The following is a 21,985-nucleotide window of genomic DNA, read 5'->3' as shown; positions in this document are numbered from 1 at the left end:
CTGACCAAAACCATCCAAAGCTTAATTCCGCCGCTTATTTCTTTTACTCTTAGATTTAAATTAGCTTTAATTTTTTTATAGGCAGGCTCTTTTAAAATTGGTAAAAATTCCTCACCAGCTGTAAACACTTTCTCTTCCATTTCCTTCTGTTTTGGAGCCATCCCTACTTCATCAGCTTGGGGGCTGAGCTTTTAACTCCAGCTGAGAGACCTTTTCCTGCATCAATCAGGGACTTCGCAATGTCCCTATGATCAGCAGAACGTAGTCTTCCTGTTTACCGTCTCTACTGGATGGTTTAGGTCCAATTGGACCACCCAGCAAAAAAAGTATTGGCGGTAATCTCAGAGTATCGAGATCAGATGACCATTTCGTAGCGACGTAGGCTCCTCCTTTCCCAAATCTGCAACTCTTAATCCATTTAACATTTTCTAAAATCAACACTAATCATCCTTTTGTCACATATTCCCCCCCCCCATTTTTTTTCTTGCAAAATTTTAGACTCATGATTTTTTGTTTACCTGATTAAAGGAAGACTCACCCAGTAATATAAGCAACTTGTGGTTCTGAAGATTTTTAATATTTAACAAAAAGTTTTAAACAAAATAAACTCCAAAGTAAGGTAATCGTGAAGTTTGGTTAAATCTTGAATCCATAAAAGGTAGATTATCATCTTTGAGCTCAGTAAAATCCCATGATCCCTGTTTCCAAGAGACTGCAAAAACATCTGTTTCTGCCCTCTATTCATAGCAAAAACAGCTGTCCAGGATATATATGGCAATCTCAAGATCTCTTCTTTCTCCAGAGAGATTTTTGGTGGTTCACGTCCAGCATCCAGCTACCTTTTGGGCTGTAATCTCTCCCACTAACCAGGGAATATCAGTTTACCATTCTTCACGGGAAGCTACTCTGCTGTGCTCTTAATTTATGGAGTAGGATTCCCCCCTCCCCCTTTTTGACTCATACTACTATAGCATATATTAAAAATGTCCTCTATAGTTTAGGTTACTTCAGTACTTTGAGAGAATACCTATGGTTGGAAAAAGAAAATATAAAATACTTGACTGTATAATAAGCATTTTTGTAGTGTACCTTATCATTTAATCTTTTTGAAATATCAGTGGAATATTATAAGAAAATGTTGGTGTTGAGAGGAAACTTGCTTGCAAAAGGGACTATTACCCAAGGCCCAGTTTGCACACATAGCTTTTATTGAATTAAAGAGTTGACTGTAAGCCTAAATGCCTCACATTATTGCCAGTTTTTTTGAAACTTTGTAAAATTGTCAGAAGTGGTAGGAATTCTCTCAAATTGAAATATTTGTGCTAGGAACTGACTTTGCTTTTTTAAAAGAAAAATCATGTTTCAAATTTGATTTTAATTTGGGAAAATCCATTCATGCATTGTAGACTGCAATAACGTGCATTTATCCTGAAGATGGCATTTATTTAAGAAGAGTTATCATTTTTCAGTTCCTTAACAAAGCAAAACCACAGTCTTAAGAAACAATGGAAAAACATTAGAGATTGGTTTATAGTTCTGTTCCAGGAATCAAAGATCATAAATTTTGAACGTCAGGACTAGAGAAATATTTTAGATTTTTGGATTTTGGTTTTACATTAAAAAAAACAACTCATGAAATTTTTCTATTGAATTTTATAATGGCTGTAGGCATCTCGTTTCTGATGGCTATACACATTTGATTATTTTACATGTGATGTGTGATAAATTTTATCCTGAAAAGGGCATTTAGAATCTCAAGCTGAAGGCAATTTAGTAGAGAAATGCATTTTTTAAAATAATATTACAGATATGTTTTCCTTAATTATTCTGAACAATTCTTCATATACCTTGAAAGGTGCAGAATCTGGGTCTTACTTCTAGATAAGTATGCATAGAATATGAGGAAATCCCACTGCAAAAAGTTCAGTCACTGAAAAAAATTAAAATTAGGTAATGGATGTCCATCCAGGATGGAAACACCAAAAACCTGAAAACAACAAACCTACATGAAATTGCCACAAGCCAAGGTTGATTAAAAACTAGATGGGGGTTAGCACAACTTTTTAAAAATCTTAAATTTCCATTCACTGGACAAACTCATTGTGTCAAGTACACACATGGTATCTCGGTTCGGTTCGGTTATTCGGTTATTAGTATTTGTAGGCCGCCCTTTTCCCTGAGGGGACTCAGGGCGGCTCACATAAAACCGGGAAGGGGGAATACAGACATCAAGATAGAAACATATAATAAAATAGTAGGCAACATACATTCATCATTCGGGAGGGGTAACTATCCTTATCCCCAGGCCTGACGGGCGAGCCAGTTCTTCAAGGCTATGCGGAAGGCTTGTACGGTGGAGAGGGTACGAATCTCCACGGGGAGCTCGTTCCAAAGGGTCGGGGCTACTGCTGAGAAGGCCCTCCTCCTTGTAGTTGCCAGCCGACACTGGCTGGCCGATGGGATACGGAGGAGGCCTAATCTATGGGATCTTATTGGTCGCAGGGATGTAATTGGCAGAAGGCGGTCTCTCAAGTATCCAGATCCACTGCCATGTAGGGCTTTATGGGTGATTAATAGCACCTTGAAGCGCATCCGGAGATCGACAGGCAGCCAGCGCAGCTCGCGGAGGATAGGTGTTATGCGGGTGAATCGAGGTGCACCCGCAATCACTCGCGCGGCTGCGTTCTGCACTAGCTGAAGTCGCCGGATGCTCTTCAAGGGCAGCCCCATGTAGAGCACATTGCAGTATTCCAGCCTAGAGATCACAAGGGCCCGAGTGACTGTTGTGAGAGCCTCCCGATTCAGGTAGGGTCGCAACTGGTGCACCAGGCGAACCTGGGCAAATGCCCCCCTGGTCACAGCCGTTAGGTTGATCTCCCTTGATTTTAGGAGTTTTAGGTAAAACAAAAAAACAAAAAAAACCACCCTAGCACATTGTCAACTCTATGCTTGGGAACCTATAGCTAAACATGAGAGAGAGAGAGGGAGAGAGAGGGAGAGAGGGAGAGAGAAATAGATTATTAACTTGTGTTTTCAAGAATATGTGTACTCTGAGCCAAATATAATGGATATTGAAAATTTCTTGATTGTGGAGGCACATTGGAAACTATACAATCGAACAAATACATAACCTCTAGAAGTTTGAGCAATTGTAAACTCATGATTTGTACAAAAAATAAAACATGATTTGGTGATATGTGTGACAGTTCTTATGTGAAATTGTATTTCATCCCATTTGTTAATTTTAAAGTAGTCTTTTATTTTAAAGTATGTTAAGGTCTTTGGGTTTATATAGTACCCTAACTGTATGGTTTTTTGCATGCAAAAATATATATGTTTCATAGGGCAAGAACTCACAATTTCCTATTTTCTGCCTGGTGTCTTAACCACAAGACCAAACTGTCTCTCTTTAATCTTATAATAGCTTTTATCCAGCTGCTTTGTAGAACTGAACAATAAAACCCTGTTCCCTTTTTGTTTTATTTCTGAGAAATCTTCTTCAATTCAAAAAGGAACTTAACACAAACTTTAATTAGAATTTCTTGTAATAATAGCCAATTAACTATGACCGTGTAACAGCACCAGTGCTAAAAAAATGTTTTACTAGAATCTGTCCAATTTAATGACTTTAAATTAAGTTTTTCTATAGTCAGGAAACATTTGGCATCTCGCACAAATCCATGTTTCATTGCTGGTAAGAGAAGGTTACCCGATATTGCCCATATACAGTATATGTAAATTATATTTAAGTGCCCCATACATAAATTTGCACATTATATAATGAACTTTTAGCTGTATTACCCACTCAATCTTTGCTGAAAGCTTTTTGTTTTGTCTCTTATTTTTTGTGTTTGTTTTTCTGCCTGCCTTTATAATGTGCTCATACATTTTGAAGGTTACATATTGTAGCTATTGTATGTTATATTATTGTCAATGGCTTCTGTCTACACTGTTTGTAGAGTATGCACATTTAAATTAGCACCTTTTTATGTATTCGTAAACTCTAGATATTAGGATTTTCTATCTCATGAACCTTTATAGGAAAAAACTTTAGTTTATTTGTCCAAATAGGTCTTGATGCAACTTAATTTTTAAAAATGATTAGATTATGCATTAACTTCATTGTTATGGTAAAATGTGTTCACTTATAGCTGCATCAATAAGAAAACTCATTACAAATAGTATATGATTACCTAAATCATTATAGTGTTCATGTAACCAATTGGAAAGATAGTAATATTATGTTTACAATTTTTCAGAAATGGGGAACAAGCTCCTACTTGAACTATGTCTTAAGTTCTATCATGGGTTATGGAATTGTGCGCTGATGAGCCAAGAAGTGGAGTGCTCAAGTGACTAAAGAAGATGGGTGCTAATGCTTCAAACTATCCTCATTCATGTTCCCCAAGGGTAGGGGGAAATTCTCAGGCACAACAGACATTCATAGGTAGGTATTACCTTTCTCCATTTTATTTTTTACATTGCATATCCAGGCCATATGTTGTCTGTAATCATAGGGTATCATGTCTAACTCAAAGGCAGTCTTGATTTAATGTATATTAAGCAGCAGTTCATGTGCTAAATCTATCATAATACCGTGAGTTCTGATCCTTGCAAAGGATATTTATGAACAGATGAGAGGAAATGGATAATCATTTGGTTAAACGTGAAAGTACCCAAACACATGTTTCCCTATATCAAGAAACAATGTGAAAAAGAATGCATACTTTAGAAATAGATAAGTCTTGAACTTCTCTAAGGGGCAGCTTTCAAAATATTATTGGCTCAGAAAACTGTAACATTAAAAATGTTCAGAATTTCAGAGCTAAGTCTCGCAAGGCTTTTTAAAATTTCTCTGTTTGTTGCCATAAAAAGACAAACTGGAGCAGATGGAGTGACATTTAACCATTGGAATTTTTGCTTCTATGGGTTTGAATGTTGATTTCAAATTCAGAATGATGTTAGAAGTCTATTTTTTGAGGCTATGCTAGCAGTAAAAGCTTGATATAAGTACATTTTTAATGTAATGTAATTTTGTGAAGTCAGCAGATCTAATGGCAAGATTGCTGGAGATAAATCTTAAGCATTAATTAACTCTAAGCCTTGTCAAGGTTCCATTGAAACCTCAATTATTTTAATACCTGTATTTTGCAATGTTACGTTCTGTGGTCCCTTTGTTCACTTTCTTTGGAATATCTTAACATCTTCTGTCTTAATCATGCTACGATTTTGTGATCAATGGATCTTTTGGAATATATAGGTTTATTGGCCTTGCTAAGGTATTGAAGCTAAACAACAAAACAACAAAAAGGATTTAAAAAGTAAAATATGTTTGTAATGCTGTATGTTTATATACTCATTTATAGTAAAACCTTTTTTTAATATATTAATTATTTTTTCTACCTATCTGTTGAATTTCATTTACATTTTCACTTGGATTGTAACGAACTAACTCGACTCCATGACTAGATTAGCAAAAAGATTTAACGTTTATATTGAGAAAGTGTGCCTGAGGTCGTATAACACTTAATCTCTATGGTAACTTATAGATTTAGGAGAGAGGAAGTTTGTGCAAGAAACCTTAAAAAGAGCATAACTATGTCATAGCCTAATATATTAAAATTCTGTGCATGTTTGGCCAGGTCTGTAATGCATTTGCAAAATTACAAAGGAGTCAACAAGGAAAAGTCAAGGTAAAATCTTCAAACGGGATGGTTTTAATGTAAATCAGACATTGCTGTAGTTAGAATAAATACAGTTAAATATACACCAGACTAGATAAAAATAAGACTAAAAATTAATATTTAGTTTTGCCACGGGGCCAGAAATATTTCAAGATGTTAGATGCTCAACCATAGATATTAGATGCCAAACTTTCAAGAAGATCAAATAAAAAGAGAGAATAATCAAGATTTGGAAAATAATGAGAGACGTGGGCAGAATTCAGTAATTGTGTAAGATGCTTTTAATATGTTTTTCCTTGCAATTCTTACAAGATATGTTAGTGTATTAACTTTCCCCAACTGGCAAACAAGATTAATCCACAAAAATGGAAGAATGAAAGACATGGGATAGACAAAAATAGTAAAACCACAGGAATGCAACTAGGATTTTTCCAGTCAGTTACATATTCCAGATGAAAGATAAATGATCCAGGAGATTTTTTTATATCTGTAAAAACAGAAAAATCATTTATTTTTATTTTTAAAAGGATGTTTTTTAAAGTCATATTTTGACTTAAAATCAGTTCCTAGAATACTGCCATCACTATTTTGTTTAAGAGAGGTAGAAAGAAAAAGAAGTAGGGTAAATAAATATTTTATTTCTCAAAATCTCCATGTATGGCAAATTTGTGCTAAATAAAAGTTTGGGTTCTTGACAGTTGAAAACTGCCAGTACTGATTCATATGTGTTTGTTGGTTTGGATAGATATGGGTAGCTTTTCCACTAATTTTCTGTATGCAAAATTTTGTGCAATTTTCTTTATAACTACACTTTGCTAGTTTATTGTAAACTATTCTGAACATTTTCAGATGTTCCATATAATAAGTTTAAAACTCCAATCAATGCATTTCACTGTTTATACCCTGCTTCTGGGCTTTAGGCAGTTTTTTTCCCTTCTTCTTTCAGGCACATCATCCTATTCCCATCAAGGTTATGGCTGTGAATCTAAACTTTATAGCCTTGAGCATGGCCACGAGAAACCTCAAGATAAAAAAAAGAAAAGTTCTGGCCTTGCTACCCTCAAAAAGAAATTTATTAAGCGCCGAAAGTCTAACCGGTCTGCTGATCACGCCAAGCAGATGCGCGAGCTCCTCTCCGGCTGGGATGTCAGGGATGTCAATGCGTTAGTGGAAGAGTATGAAGGAACGTCAGCCTTAAAAGAGCTTTCTCTGCAAGCTAGTTTGGCAAGGCCAGAAGCCAGGACGCTGCAGAAGGACATGGCTGAACTGTACGAGTTTAAATACTGCACCGATGTCGATCTAATATTTCAAGAAACTTGCTTCCCTATGCATCGTGCAATTTTGGCTGCAAGGTGCCCATTTTTTAAGACCCTCCTTTCTTCCTCACCAGAATATGGTGCAGAGATTATAATGGATATCAACACAGCTGGCATCGACCTGCCCATGTTTTCTGCTTTGTTACACTACCTATACACGGGTGAATTTGGGATGGAAGATTCGAGGTTTCAGAACGTGGACATTCTCATGCAGCTTAGTGAGGAATTTGGAACACCAAATTCTCTCGATGTTGACATGCGAGGGCTGTTGGATTACATGTGCTATTATGACGTGGTTCTCAGTTTTTCATCCGACTCTGAACTTGTTGAAGCTTATGGCGGAAGTCAGGGCTGCTTAGATGAGGAGCTCAGAGCACACAAAGCTATTATTTCATCGCGCTCACCTTTCTTCCGGCATCTGTTACAGAGGAGGATACGAACCGGAGAAGAAATCACAGATCGAACACTAAGGACTCCAACACGGATTATATTAGATGAGTCTATCATACCAAAAAAATATGTGAGGGTAATTTTAAACTGTATGTATACAGATTTGGTGGACCTCTCTATTTTGCACAGCAGTCCATCAGTAGGGAGTCTAAGTGAGGTCCAGGCTCTTGTAGCAGGAAAAACAAGCATGACAAAGGCTGAAGAAGCTATGGAACTGTATCACATAGCACTTTTCCTGGACTTCAGTATGCTTGCACAAGGTAAATAATTATTTTATTCCTTTAATGTTTAAATCTGGATGGATTTTTAAAATTTCTTCTTGATAGTTCCTGCCCTTCTCTTTTAGGCGAGGCTTCTAAAATTATCCTGCTCTGGAATTATTATTAGCTTCATGTAATTTTAGTCAATTAACTATACATTTTTCAGAATACATTACTGAACAAAGCTATATTTAATGAGGTTTATTTCCATGTTTTGTGTGTTTGTGTGCGTGTGTGTATGTGCACACATGTTTGTGTATATGTGTATGTGTGTCATCTTTAAGTTGCAGATGGCTATAAATTATTTCAGGAAAAAAACTTGTTTTTGATGTATGTCTGAGCTACACTAGTCACCATATTAGAGATATTCTTCCTTTTGTAAGTTATGGTCGACATTATCAATGATGTACTATTTTACAAAGAACTGGCTCCTAACTTGATTGATGTCTTCAACTGAAGATAACTGTATAAGGAGTGGTTACTTTATATAGGTAAAAGTAAAGGTTCCCCTCGCACATATGTACTAGTCGTCAAAGAGCCAGTGCTGTTTGAAGATGTCTCCATGGACATGTGTCCAGCATGACTAAACGCTGAAGGTACACGGAATGCTGTTACCTTCCCACCAAAGATGGTTCCTATTTTTCTACTTGCATTTTTACATGCTTTTGAACTGCTAGATTGGCAGAAGCTGGGACAAGTAATGGGAGGTCACTTCATTACGTGGTGCTAGGGATTCGAACTGCCAACCTTTCTCCAACGTTGGTGGAGACAGCGGTCATGCATGGGTTAACTCAGTCAGTAACCAATAGAACTGAGCAGCTGTCAGAAGCACCGCTGCTGCACACTGCCACCGCTCCTCAACGCTTCCCCCATCGGAACGCCATGGCCTTCTTCAGACGCACTGAGGCATTTTTCATCTCTTTCCATTCCACAAATAAGGAGCTAAAGGCTTTGCCATCTATGGTGGGGCGCTGGATCCGATCAGCTATAACCAGGGCTTACGCGACAAACCACCTCTCCCCTCCATCTAACATCACGGTGCATTCCACACGAAGTGCGGCTACATCTGCAGCGTGGACAAGACAGGCCTCGTTGGAAGAGATCTGCAAGGCGGCCACCTGGGCGACCCCTAATTCTTTTATCTGCCATTATAAGATGGACAGATATGCATCGGCGGATGCAGCATTCAGACGGCAAGTCCTCCAGCAAGTTCTCCCTTCTTCAAGCTCCTAGCCCAGTCTCAATCCCACCCGGGGACAAGCCCAGCTCTGGTATTACTGCCATCTCCACCAACGTTGGAAAATGGGCTATTGGTTCTTACCTGATATGCCCCTTCTCTAGTCAGGTGGAGACAGCGGTCATCCCCACCCTTGGTTCCTGGCCTAGTAACAGTGGGCATTTTGGAGCTAAGGGGGGATTTTTTTTTTTTCGGAGGCTTGAAAGCAGTCAACTAACACACAGCAGTCTGCTTATCTCCTTCGTCACAAAAGCGGGAAGACACTCCCCCGAGGCGATGATATCACTTTGGTAGACTCAGTTCTATTGGTTACTGAGTTAACCCATGCATGACCACTATCTCCACCTGCCTAGAGAAGGAGCATATCAGGTAAAAACCAACGCCCCATTCTGATCAACAAGCTCAGCATCTTAGCCACTGAGCCACCATGTCCCAACCTTCCTTTATAAAGCAATATCTATACGAAGCTGCTGTTTACAGTCAGATTATTGTTTATTCTTGCAAATCAACTGACAACAGCTTTATACGTTTTCAGAGAAAGGTCTTTCACAGCTTTGTTTAGGAGATGTGGAAATTAAATATTGAATGTTTGATATTTATTTATTACTTAAATAGAGCCTCTCCCAAGTAACCAAGCAAGTAGCAGTTCTATGAAGGTTCACTACCTAACAAAGTAATTTCTTGCTAATTAATGTATTTTTTTAAAAAGAGATTTGCTAGAAATCTGCTTTAGTTAGAAAAAAAGGCATATTCCTGCAAAATGGCTTCAATTTTGAAAACCTCTTATTGCTTCGCACATGAACCTATATTTCAACATAGATTATGTAAATCAAAAGTATTTAGATGTCTCTGCATGGATTGAATGCAAAAGTCCCTTCCAGGTGCACAAGAAAGAGATTTATACAAGCTACAGCATTGCAAAATAAATGCCACAAGTAAATTTGCATTTCTAGTACATGTATCTGTGAGGAAGCCCATTTGAACATAATAGGTCTTCTGAATAACGTTGTGAAAAATTGTAGGATTAATGTACAGGGAATTCCAGTCCCAATTGTACTTGAGAGTCCGCCTGCTGCCAATTACCTCCAATAGACCTATTAGATCCCACATATTAGGCCTCCTCCGAATTCCATCTACTGGCCAATGCCGATTGGCTACCACCCGGAGGAGGGCCTTCTCTGTGGCTGCTCCGGCCCTCTGGAACGAGCTCCCCGTGGAGATTCGGACCCTCACCACCCTTCAGGCTTTCTGCAAAGCCCTTAAAACCTGGTTGTTCCGACAGGCCTGGGGCTGACGGGTTCCCCGCCCCCGCTCGAATTGTGTGGTTGTTGAGTGTTTTTTTTTAAATTGTTTGTAGTTGTTTGTCCGTTGTTTTTCCTCCTGTTTGTATTCCCCCCCCCCCTTACTTTGGTTTGTGAGCCGCCCTGAGTCCCTCTGGGAATAGGGCGGCATAGAAATGCAATAAATCAAATCAAATCAATTGTGATTTTAAGTCAGTGCAGCCATAAAGCAAGTTGTCATGCACTGATTTTACAACCATTTTACCAGAATGATTAAGTGCATTATACAGTTAAGGGAATCTTGACTTTGCTTGTTGAAAACCTGCTGAAAACTCACAAGTCACAATAATGTTACCACAAAATGTTGCAGTTATCATAAAAATATAAGCAGGTTGCCAACCAACCAGTGGTGGGATTCACTTACCTTCCCTACTGGTTCGCAAATGTGAGCCTGCTTGCTTCGCTTGCACGTGCCACCTTCTGCGAATGTGCACCGCCTTCTGTGCATGTGTACTGCCTTCTGTGCATGCGCAGAAGGTCGTGCATTACGTTTGGGTGGGTGGAGCTTCCCAGAGCCGCCACTAACGGTTCACCTGAACCAGAGAAAACTGGCTAAATACCACCTCTGCACCCAACCCAAATTGGGATCAAATGACTGTTGGGGTGGTGCAACACTTGTAACTACAAGGACTAGCCATCAGTCAATTTTCTGAGTCTGTTGCAACTTTTAACTGCCGTTAAAATGAACCAGCATAAGGCAAGGACTTTACAGAAGTGGAAATATGTGACATTCAGTATCAGTTATGTTTCTGTATGGACATCTGGTCAATCTCCTATTCAGTTATTTGAATTTCACTCAGATAATTCTCTGTAAATGTCCACTACATGAACAGTTAATGCTTCTCATATGCTCAGATTTGAGTATTAACTTTCATAGTGGTTTTTGAAACTATTCTATATCACGCATGCAGGAAAGGGAAGTATAATGAAGGAAAATGAACAGAGTAATATGCTCAGTGATTTATTTTTTTTCTGCACTTGTAATTACATACAGTATATATTTAAAATATACCACCTCAAGATTTATGAGGGGTCTCATTAAAAGAAAAGCTAGTCAAATACTAGTTTATGTATTTACTTCCATGTCATTTCTTTTATCTGTTCTAGTTTGAGCCTTTGACATGGTAACTATGGACTAAATGGGAAGACCTGATGAAGGCCACAAGAAGGAAGTGATTTGTACTAGGAGGCCAGTAAACCTATCACCCATTCCAGTCTAAATACAATACAATACAATAGCAGAGTTGGAAGGGACCTTGGAGGTCTTCTAGTCCATCCCCCTGCCTAGGCAGGAAATCTTACACCGTTTCAGACAAATGGCTATCCAACATCTTAAAGACTTCCAGTGTTGGGGCATTCACAACTTCTGGAGGCAAGCTGTTCCATTGATTAATTGTTCTGTCAGGAAATTTCTCCTCAGTTCTAAGTTGCTTCTCTCCTTGATTAGTTTCCACCCATTGCTTCTAGTTCTACCCTCAGTTGCCTTGGAGAATAGCTTGACTCCCTCTTTGTGGCAATCCCTGAGATATTGGAACACTGCTATCATGTCTCCCCTAGTCCTTCTTTTCATTAAACTAGACATACCCACTTCCTGCAACCGTTCTTCATATGTTTTAGCCTCCAGTCCCTTCATCATCTTTGTTGCCCATCTCTGCATTCTTTGTAGAGTCTCCACATCTTTTCTACATTGTGGAGATCAAAACTGAATGCAGTATTCCAAGTGTGGCCTTACCAACACATTATAAAGTGATATTAACACTTCACGGGATCTTGATTCTATCCCTCTGTTTATGTAGCCTAGAACTGTGTTGGCTTTTTTGGGAGCTGCTGCACACTGCTGGCTCATATTTAAATGGTTGTCCACTAGGACTCCAAGATCCCTCTCACAGTTACTACTATTGAGCAAGGTACCACATATACTGTACCTGTGCATTTTCCTGTAGAGTCGAGGGAGGAGTTACACATGGGTATAGTCACAGCCTGATTGGTCCAAAGACTGAGGGAATTTCTTAAATATTCCACCATTCCCTATTTGCTCACAGTTTCCTCTCAGTATTTTGGTCTAAGCACTGCTTTGGCTCCTAGGTAGGAAATATTTAAAATTCATAAAAAATGCATTTGATTTTAATTTGACTAATTGGTTAATCTAAAACGTTCAAAATTCTAAATTAACTGCGCTGCTGCCTCTAGGGACAATCGTTTCTGTCTTGCACGAGGTAGGAGAGCCAGTTGGGCAATTCCCTCCTGCCTCGTGGGGCGAGGAGCCCTGACCGATTCCCGGGCCGACGGGGGTGTCGGGCTCCACAAAACAGCCATAAAAGAGCGAGCAGAGAGCTGCGATCAACTGTGCGTGCCTCGTTACGAAAAAGGCATGCCGTGACTTTAAAGTGACCAGAGGCTTTTTGGCGCCGGCAGCCGGTCAGAAGGACCCTAGCAAGCTGTGGACTTCAGAGAACAATTTGGCAGCTTTCTGATGCTCCAGAAGTTCTTAAAACCCCCAGCCTAATGTTTTAAAGCTACAGCTGGTGGGCTCAAGCCGCAGCTATCAGGATCAAGCCGCAATTGTAATCCTTCTATGTGGTGCGATCAGAGTGTTCGGGAGCCATTTTACCTGCCATGTGGAGGCAGCCATTTTCCAATGCCTTGTGGTCTACCGTTTCAGAACAGATCGCGGCAATTGATAGCGGCTGAAGATCGCTCCCTGGGCCCGATCCACCCCTAGGTGAAACATTGGCTGAATCACAATTGGCCAAGTTTCCTGCCGGGCACGTGAGTAATTGCCATGGCTGCAGTCAGGCCTGATCTTCAACAGGCCTCCTCTGAGACACAAAGCCACATAGAGAAGGGGAATACAATATATCCAGAACCAGGGCTGTGGCTGTCAACCACAGCCGAACAATGCCCCTCCAGAGCCACGACTAGAGACAAATTGAGAAGACAAAGGGCTCTGGAGAAGACTATTGCTAGGGCGGAGAAACAGGCCCAAGGCACTAGGGCACCTTCTCCCAGGAGATCCAGGTCTCCCATCAGGCCAGTCTCTCTCCAATCTGGCTCTCCCCCCAGGGGATTTAGTCCTTCTTCCCCTTCTCTCTCTCATGTTAGGCCTTGCAGACTCTCAGATCAGGAGGCTTTCCCTTCCCCCTCGGCCTCCCAAAGGGCTATCAGAGATGATGGGGGGATCCCTTGGAGGGTTCCTCTAGATGCCCTGGGACCATCTCTATGCCCGACCTCTCCAGTGGGATCTCATCCCATACTAGCGGAAGAGGATGAACAACTCCCTACGATCCATCCTCCTGCCAGCGGAAGTATGGCTGTCCATACTGTTGGTGGCTTTCTCCGGACCTTGTATGTTCTGGGAGCTGGAACAGATGACGATAACTATGAATGCGAGTTTGTTCGGTTGGAGGGCCTTGATGGGCTCCAAGCTGGTGCAGGGTCGTTGGTCAGTCTCAGACCTGCACCACAACATAAACTGGCTGGAACTGAAGGCGGCCCGCCTGGCCGTCCAACACTTCAAAGACTCGATCGTAGGGCGTCACGTACTTCTCCTGGCAGACAATGTTGCCACAAAAGCCCACATAAATCATCAGGGGTTTATCCATTCTTGGAGCCTTTGGCTAGAGGCACTGAAACTCTGTCATTGAGCAGAGAGACACTTAATATCTGCATATCTCAGGCAAAGCCAACCATCAGGCCGACTAGCTGAGCCACACGACAGTCGACAACGTTGAGTGGCAGCTTCAACCCGAGTTGTTCCAGAAGATCTGCCTCCAGTTTGCCACACTGGCGAATGCCCAACTGCTGAGATTCTTCTCCCGCTTTCAGACCAGAGCCACGAAGGGCACGGATGCTCTCAAGAGCAGATGGCCTCCAGGCCTATTATATGCCTTTCCCCCTCTCCAACTCATCCTGGGGACCCTGAGGAAGGTAGTATCAGAGAGGGCAGCCCCGTATTGGCCCACGCGGCCTTGGTTTGCGGACCTGGTCCAACTCTCTGTCTCTCCCTTGTGGAGAATTCCCCAGGAGGAAGTCTCCTTGTGCCAGGGGGTCCTGATCCACCCAGAGGCCCAGTGCCTGGCACTTGAGCGGCGCCTCCTGAGGAAGGTCAACCTCTCGTCCTGGGTCATAGCAACCATAGAGGCTTCCAGATGGCCATCGACCACCAGAATTTACAATTCCACATGGTCGGCGTTCGTCAGGTGATGTGAACCCCTCAGTATCCTGCCAACGGAAGCTTCGGTGGCACAGATACTCGCCTTCCTGCAGAAGGGACTGGATGGGGGTGTTTCGCATAATACCTTGCGCCGTCAGGTGGCGGCTTTGTCTTCGGTTCTCGGGGGGAGGGGCCACACTCCCCTTTCTCAACTCCCTCTGGTTAAACGTTTTCTGAATGGGGTGGCGAATATCAGACCTCCCCCGGTGCATAGATTCCCCAGATGGGATCTCCCTCTCGTCCTCAGAGTTTTAATGGAGGGCCCCTTTCAACCGTTGCGGACAGTGAACATTAGGTTGCTATCTTTGAAGGTGGCGTTCCTGGTCTCAATTACGTCGGCCAGGCGCATCTCCGAATTGGGAGCCTTATCTTCCAAAGATGATCTTTGCCAATTCCACCAGGACAGGCTGGTCCTGCGGCAGGACCCTACCTTTCTTCCAAAGGTTAATTTCCCATTTCACAGGGCGCAAAAGATCATTTTGCCCAACTTTTGTCTGTCTCCATCTCACGACAGGGAGCCTCTGGCACCGTCTTGATGTCTGCTGTGCCCTGCGCATCTGTCTTAGGCGCACGTCAGAGAGTGTGCAGATCTGAGGCCCTCTTCATTTCCTTTCAGCCTGACTCCTTGGGGGCTAGGGTGTCTTCGGCCACAATTGGCAGGTGGTTGAGACAGGCTATTGTTACCGCCTATGAGGCAGCTAGTCAGACTCCTCCCTCAGGGATCACAGCCACTCCACATGGAGCATCGCCACCACGGTGGCATAGGCCACCAGGTCCCCACTTGAAGACATTTGTCGGGCGGCCACCTGGTTGTCTCCGACCCCCTTTATCCGGCACTATCAACTGGATGTGTTCGCATCTGCAGAGGCATCCTTTGGACGTAGTGTTCTTCAGCAGGTGGCGACCGACCTTCCTCCTGGGTCTTAAATTCCCTCCCTGGGACTGAGCTTGGGTACATCCTATGTGTAACCCCTCGACTCTACAGGAAAAAGAACGTTGGTCCTTACCTGAGTGTGTCTTTTCTGTAGAGGAGACGGAGGGTTACAACCCACCCTAGTTAGCTATAGACTTAGCCAGGGGGAGGTCTGGGAGGTCCTGTGGTCTGCTTGTGTTTTGCAGATGTTGTCCTTCAACCTCAAGGAAACTGGGAGCCAATAGGGAATGGTGGAATATTTAAGAAATTCCCTCAGTCTATGGACCAATCAAGCTGTGACTATACCCACGTGTAATCCTTCCCTCTCCTCTACAGAAAAGACATGTTCAGGTAAGGACCAACGTTCTTTTCGTTTTTCTTGCCTAAATGTAGAACCTTACTCTTTTCACCATTAAATTTCATTTTATTAGCTAGTGCCCATAAATAAAGTTAAAGAAATAATATTTCAGGACCAGTTGAAAAAATGATGTTGATGAATTTGCTTTTGAAATCAGTAGACAGTCCACATTGGACCTTTCTGTATTTTTCCCTTCATGTCTTTTTTACGACTTCTGATAGCCTAACAAGCATTGGATCCTTTAAACAACCTGATCCTCTTCATTTCCATATGGAGGCTTTCTGCTTTACTAAAGGACAATGTATGTTTGTAATAAAAAAAAAAGCCCAGATTATGCAAAAATATAATTTGACATAATTTATTTGACATATTGAGGACATATTTGAGAAACTTAAGATCAGTAAGAAGCTTATAAAAACGGGCATTGGATTATTATAATTGAAAATGCAGAAAGAATAATGCATGCATATTTATAAACTGGCCTTTTCAGCCAAGAAGTCCAGCATCTTAATCATTGAGCCACAGCACTGCCATATAAGTCAAAACCCTTAATTTATTGTTGTTTACATTTCTAATACCGCCCAAAAAGTCTCTTGTAGCTGAGCTTTCACAACAAAGCATAAATAAAACTTAAAAAATGAAAATATACCTATAGATGAAAATGTAATAAAGAAAATACTAGACTGTGCCAAAATGGACAGGTTAACAATGAAAATTAAGGATAAAGAGGAACCAGAATATTATTTAACAAGGGATTTATTTTAGAAATGGTTAAAAAACAGAAGCAGAAGTTACCAAATTTATAATTAAGGATGATTAACAAAATAGAGGTAAATGTATATATAGATATATAAGCATAACATTGTAAGCAATATTATCATTAGATTATATTTGATTAGATTAAATTGTATAGAGCGACTAGAAGTGAAGATTATTTTGTATATATAATGAGAATAATAGGGATAATTATGATATATAATATTATGTATATTATGAAAGTTCCCATCAGAGGTTAAAAACAAATAGAATACAAAACTGTTCTGACCCCACTCGTTCCACACCAAAGCACACTCCGAGCCAAAGATAAGTTACGGCATTTAATTAACAGACAGACAGGTCCTTGGCAGCAAACAGGCACAGACAAGCTTGGGCAGCAATAAACACAGATAAGGCTTGGCAGCAATCCAGCCTGCCAAGCTCATAACAATGTTCTCTGACATTTGTTCCTGCGTTGACTTCTGCAAGAAGGGCACGTGCACAAGTAGTCTTTTTATAGTCTGGAGAGGAGCCTAATGACCACCAGCTGAGTGCAATTACCTCCTGTAACTGCACAACTGTTCCTGACACCTATTAGCTCTTCGGTGCCATGCATCCAAGAACAACTCACTACTGGCGTCCGGCTCACTCTCCCTTGTCTCCTCCCCACTGGTCCAAGGTTCAGGCACCTCCTGGTGGCCAACCAACCTTTGTGCACCCTGCTCGGAGTCGGAACCCTGTCCAGGCTCCTCCACATCCTCCAGAGCCGACTCATCAGGCCCCTCGCTGTCGGAGTCTGATGACAGCTCCAACGGCTCCTGCTGGGCAGCAACACAAAATCCTTGTAATAAAAATCCAGTGTAAATGTAAATCAAATCAGACCACTTTCAGTACCCAGGGAAGACTCTGTTCACCATCGACTTTCATATGGTGAAAATGAAAATGATTCACAACCCCCAAATAAAGTAGTAAAAAATATGCAAAAAAATTAACATTAAAATCCAGCAAAGGATTAGAATAAATCAACATTCAGCCAGTCAATTAACAATTGAAGATAAAAGTCAAAAAGATAAATAAAACTTTAAAACGTTCAGCCAAAATAGAGGCGCGCTCCTAAAAAAAAATCACACAGCCAAAAGGAAAAGATGGAAACCCAATCCTCCAGCTGCTCCTACCAAGAATTGCAATTCAACTGAGATTCCTCTTCCCAGGTGAAAGGATCATCTGAGATGGTCATTTAAGGGTCATTTGGGGTCATTCCTAATTGTTCCCATTTAAATCTGGGGAGCACGCCACCAAAGAATCAGCTTTAGCGAAAATATCAGCTGTTTGTCAGGAGGAAAAAAACCACCGGCCACTCAGCATGCCATTTTCAGACGATTCCATGAGCACAAAAATTCTGTATGCTACCCTAGCTTCCCTGCTTTGTGAGCTTATGCTATCAGCTTCTCTACTTTCTGAGCTATTTCCTGCTTCTCACTGAAACTAATCCTGCCTACTTTTCCTCCAAGGTATGTATGCATTTGATTAAATTATGTATGCACAGGCCACACTGGGGGGAAAGCATTAAAATTAATTTTAATTGAATTTATTAAAAGTAATTGCTTAAAAAAGGTATTCCATTTGTAAACTAGATTGATTTTCCCCCTCTGTTGAAATACACACACACACACACACACACACACAAAAACAACATTTTATTTATTTATACTTCACATTTCTCAACTGCCTATCTCCCTCAACGCGGGAATCTGGATAGTGTACAATAAAACACTGAAATATAAAACAATATATAAAAATTAAAATGTTAAATTTTGAGTTAAATTTTTTAAAAGATTATACTTTTTTAAGGAGGTAAGAATAATTAACCTTGTTAAAAATTGGTTGACAAAGGCAAAGGGAGGCTTTTGTGGCTTTAAACCCACCCCATGACTGCTCTTCCTTTGGGTTTTCCATGCAAGGGCACAGAACGGGGTGGGCTGCTACAGGTTCGAGAGAACCTGTAACTAATGTTATGGCCAATTCAGAGAACCTCCAAATCCCAACCCTGGCTGGCCCCGTCTCCCACCCCACCCCTCCCAAGAGTCTCCACACAGCCTGGAGGGTCTCTGGAGCCCGGGGCAGGATGTTTTTACTCTTCCAGAGGCTCGAGGAAAGCCTCTAGAGCCTGGGGAAGATGAAAATGACCCCCCCCCCCCCGCTGTGGTGCAGGAGGCCAAGTAGGCCATGCCCACCATGGCCATAGCCACCCAGCAACCGGGTAGAGAACCTGTTGCTGAAATTTTTGAAGCCCACAGCTCCCAGGAGTATTCTACAAGCCTCTCAAAGCTCTGCATGCCCTCCCCCCTTTTGTGCAAAAAATGAGGTGTGCGGGAAGTTTGGGAGGTCTGCAGAGTGCAAAAGCTTTTTTTTTTTTTAATTTGCCTCTTCAAAATCATGGTGCGTCTTATACTCCGGTGCGTCTTTTAGTCTGAAAAATACAGTATTTACAATTTTAGTCTATTTAGTCTGCATGCTATCCTCATTCTTTCTCATTTCCATTCAGGTAAGTGACTATGAAACTATTTGGTGCTCCTTGATCCAAAATGACCCATGAGTACCTGAAGAATCTGATTTTTCAGAGTTATTATTTGTGTCTGAAGGCTTCTGCAACCATTCCATAGCCCTTTGAAATCATGACAGTACTGTAGTGTTTTTATTTCTACTCCCTTTAAGTTGTATTTCTGGTGGTTCTGTTTTCGTTGTCCATTGTTTCTGCCTTTACCTGTCCAGTGTTTTCTTGTTTTAATTTGTAACTTAAACCTTACTGATAACAGATTGAAGATGGCTCAGAAACTGAGTTGGCAAGATTGTAGAGGTACAGATGGTGCCTCTGAAAGGTGGCACATAGCCCTCAGGAATTGAAATATTATTGGTTGGTTGCCTTCCAAACATATTCATGGTGCTTACCTTGATTTACAAAGACATACCTGCTCTGGGCCCAACTCGCCTGCCCTGCATTATTAAAACTTCAAAGGGACAACTTTTATAATCCTGCCACAAATGTATACTAACAATGACAATTCTGCTTTATCTTTCATAGAGCTGCTTCAAAGGAATAAACTGCTCTTGGAGATGAGGCTTTCCCCCTTGTTTGTTACAGTTGAGAAGAGATTCAAAATATGTAATTTTTTATCAGTGTTCTTGAGTGTCCTTCATTCAGTTTTAGTGATTATTCAATGTTTGGGAATGAACAGTGTATGTATATTGTAAAATATAAACCAGGGAGAAATTTTGTTTACTATTGTCCTTAACAGTGTTAGGTTACTTCAAGAAAATAGACATCAAATATTATGTGGCGAGCATATCTTCTGGGGTGGGGTGGGAGAGATTATGCTGAATTAAGTATCACATTAATGTTTGCATTGTTAGATCTTGCACGCCATTATCCTGCCTTGTTAGTGGAGTTCTTAAAGGTTTAGTATGAATCATTGTTCTGCTTCAGGTATTCATTTCATATGCCTTTGTACTGAGTAAATGTTTTCTTAATTTAGGATTAAGTGACCAGATTTTAAGATGGGCAAAGCGGGACACCATTGACCGGGGAGGGGGGGGGGCTCGGAGCACCTGAGCTGTAAAAAAAAAAAGCCTTTCCCCGATTGCCTTTCCCCAATACCCCCCAACCCTTTCAAAAGCCACCCCCATCGCCAGCCTCTCCCAACCGGATCCTCCCCTGCCTCCCCTCGGCTCACCCGGACCAGGTTGCTGATGGCGGCTTGCACGGCATGGCTGCAGGGGGAGCGGTGCCCGAGAGAAGCGGGCAAAAAAAAAAAACTTCCCAGGACCGAGCCTCCTCCTCGCTGTGCTGCTGCCGCCAGAAAGGCCCCCCGCCCGAGGCTGCCAGTCGGCTGTCGCAAAAACGTCACACGTCGGCGCGCGCACGCGCAGCAGGGGAGAGAGCCTTACCCCTCGTTGGGCGCTTCGAGCGAGCCGAGCGGAGGGAGGGAAACCACTGTCCTCTAAAGGCCACATTGGGAACGACACTTCAGAGAAATAAAAACTTTTTTTTAACGGCGTCCTTTTTAAAATTGATGATTCGGTGTCTTTTCTTTCTTTTGGAAAATCAGGACTTTTTAACATGCCGCGGGACACGGAATAAATTTTGAAAAATCGTGACTGTCCAGCCAAAAGCAGGACGTCTGGTCACCTTAACTTAGGAGGATGCCCAAGGTTAATATATAATTAAAAAAAGCAATCTGTAACCAAAATAGTTTATAAAAAGTTATAAATAATGAAATATTTTTTTAAATGCAATTATAGATCTAAAAAGACTAAAATAATCCTTCATAATGAAAAAAGTGTTTTTATTCAATTGCTTCTTCCTAGCAATTGGAATTGGCTACTGAAAAAGTGAGAATTAATTAAAAGTTATGAATGTCTTGGAAGCAAAACTGGAATTTAGTGGAAAATCACAAGTGCTAATTTAGATATATAGCTGAAGAATTGCTTCCTTGGCAATTGAAAGATAGTTAATGAGCTAGACACTTGTCCTTTCTGATTATTAGGCTATAATTCAAAATATGATAGCCTTCTGAACTTTTCTGCATCTGGTTTATTTGTATTTCTTGGTGTAGAGGAGACAAATTCCACTGAAGGAGAATGTTATCTGATCATATGTGTTGAAGGTAGACTTGAGTCAGGTCTAGACACATCATAGATAAGTTTACTTTGGCTTTGGTTTAATATATTATACAAACGGAGTTCCAAAAAAGGAGAGAAGAAAATGTGTGGTTTTAGTATTTTTTAGATATTGGATTTTATAAATGAAGACTTTAAATTTAAGTTTCTATCACTGTTATACCATTATATACCAGTAATAACTGAAGTTTTAACAGAATCTGTTCAGATTGGCATACTTTATATGTATTTTGCTATTCAATTTAAACATAATTCAGGACAGTGGTAGACAAAATAACTTTAAAGCTCTTCTGTCTAGAGATTCTCTTTGGGAAACAGTTTATTTTATAACCTACAAGTAACCTTCCTAAATGTTTCTATGAGATACAACCACGAACACTGAATCTTTCTAACTTTAGGAAGAAAACCTCATAAGCTTGCAAGCATAAACTTCTGTGTTTCATTTAAGATTGGAAACCACCTAAAAGAAAATGCAACAAATTTTTTAAAAAGGGAAAGATTTGTGGTTTAAATATTTTGTTGACTTCTCTAGAGAGATAAAATTGGAACTGCTATGGAAACTATGGTTGCAAACAAACTTAAAAGACTTGAAATTTGACCTTGGTCTTTGGTGTTCAAATAAATACTGCTGAAAGCTTGTTGTGTTTCTTTAGCTCTGTTTTTCATCATCTTTGTTACTTATCCTAGATGTATCCTCAGACTCTCCTTGGCTCTTCTTTTCCATTCCATCAAGCAGACACCAGAATAGTTTTTGGAAGACTGTATTTTTGCCATTAAAGAT

The 21,985-nt window shown here is 40.9% G+C and overlaps 1 protein-coding gene across 3 annotated transcripts in view; it reads left to right on the top strand.

Annotated features, from left to right (window-relative positions):
• Positions 1–21,985, top strand: part of BTBD7 (BTB domain containing 7) — an 89,890-nt gene that overhangs the window by 16,584 nt on the left and 51,321 nt on the right. For all 3 annotated transcript variants that reach the window (XR_004256654.1, XM_032233421.1, XM_032233434.1), the window contains exons 2-3: positions 4,260–4,447; positions 6,631–7,710. Coding sequence is in view for 2 of the 3 variants with exons in the window: in XM_032233421.1 (XP_032089312.1) it covers positions 4,366–4,447; positions 6,631–7,710 (1,162 nt within the window). In the remaining variant the exon portion in view is untranslated. The remainder of the gene's footprint in view (positions 1–4,259; positions 4,448–6,630; positions 7,711–21,985) is intronic.

Source organism: Thamnophis elegans, chromosome 1 (assembly GCF_009769535.1).
Source record: "Thamnophis elegans isolate rThaEle1 chromosome 1, rThaEle1.pri, whole genome shotgun sequence".
NCBI lineage: Eukaryota > Metazoa > Chordata > Lepidosauria > Squamata > Colubridae > Thamnophis > Thamnophis elegans.
The sequence above is the reverse complement of the archived record's forward strand: the minus strand, read 5'-3'. Positions and strand labels throughout refer to the sequence as shown.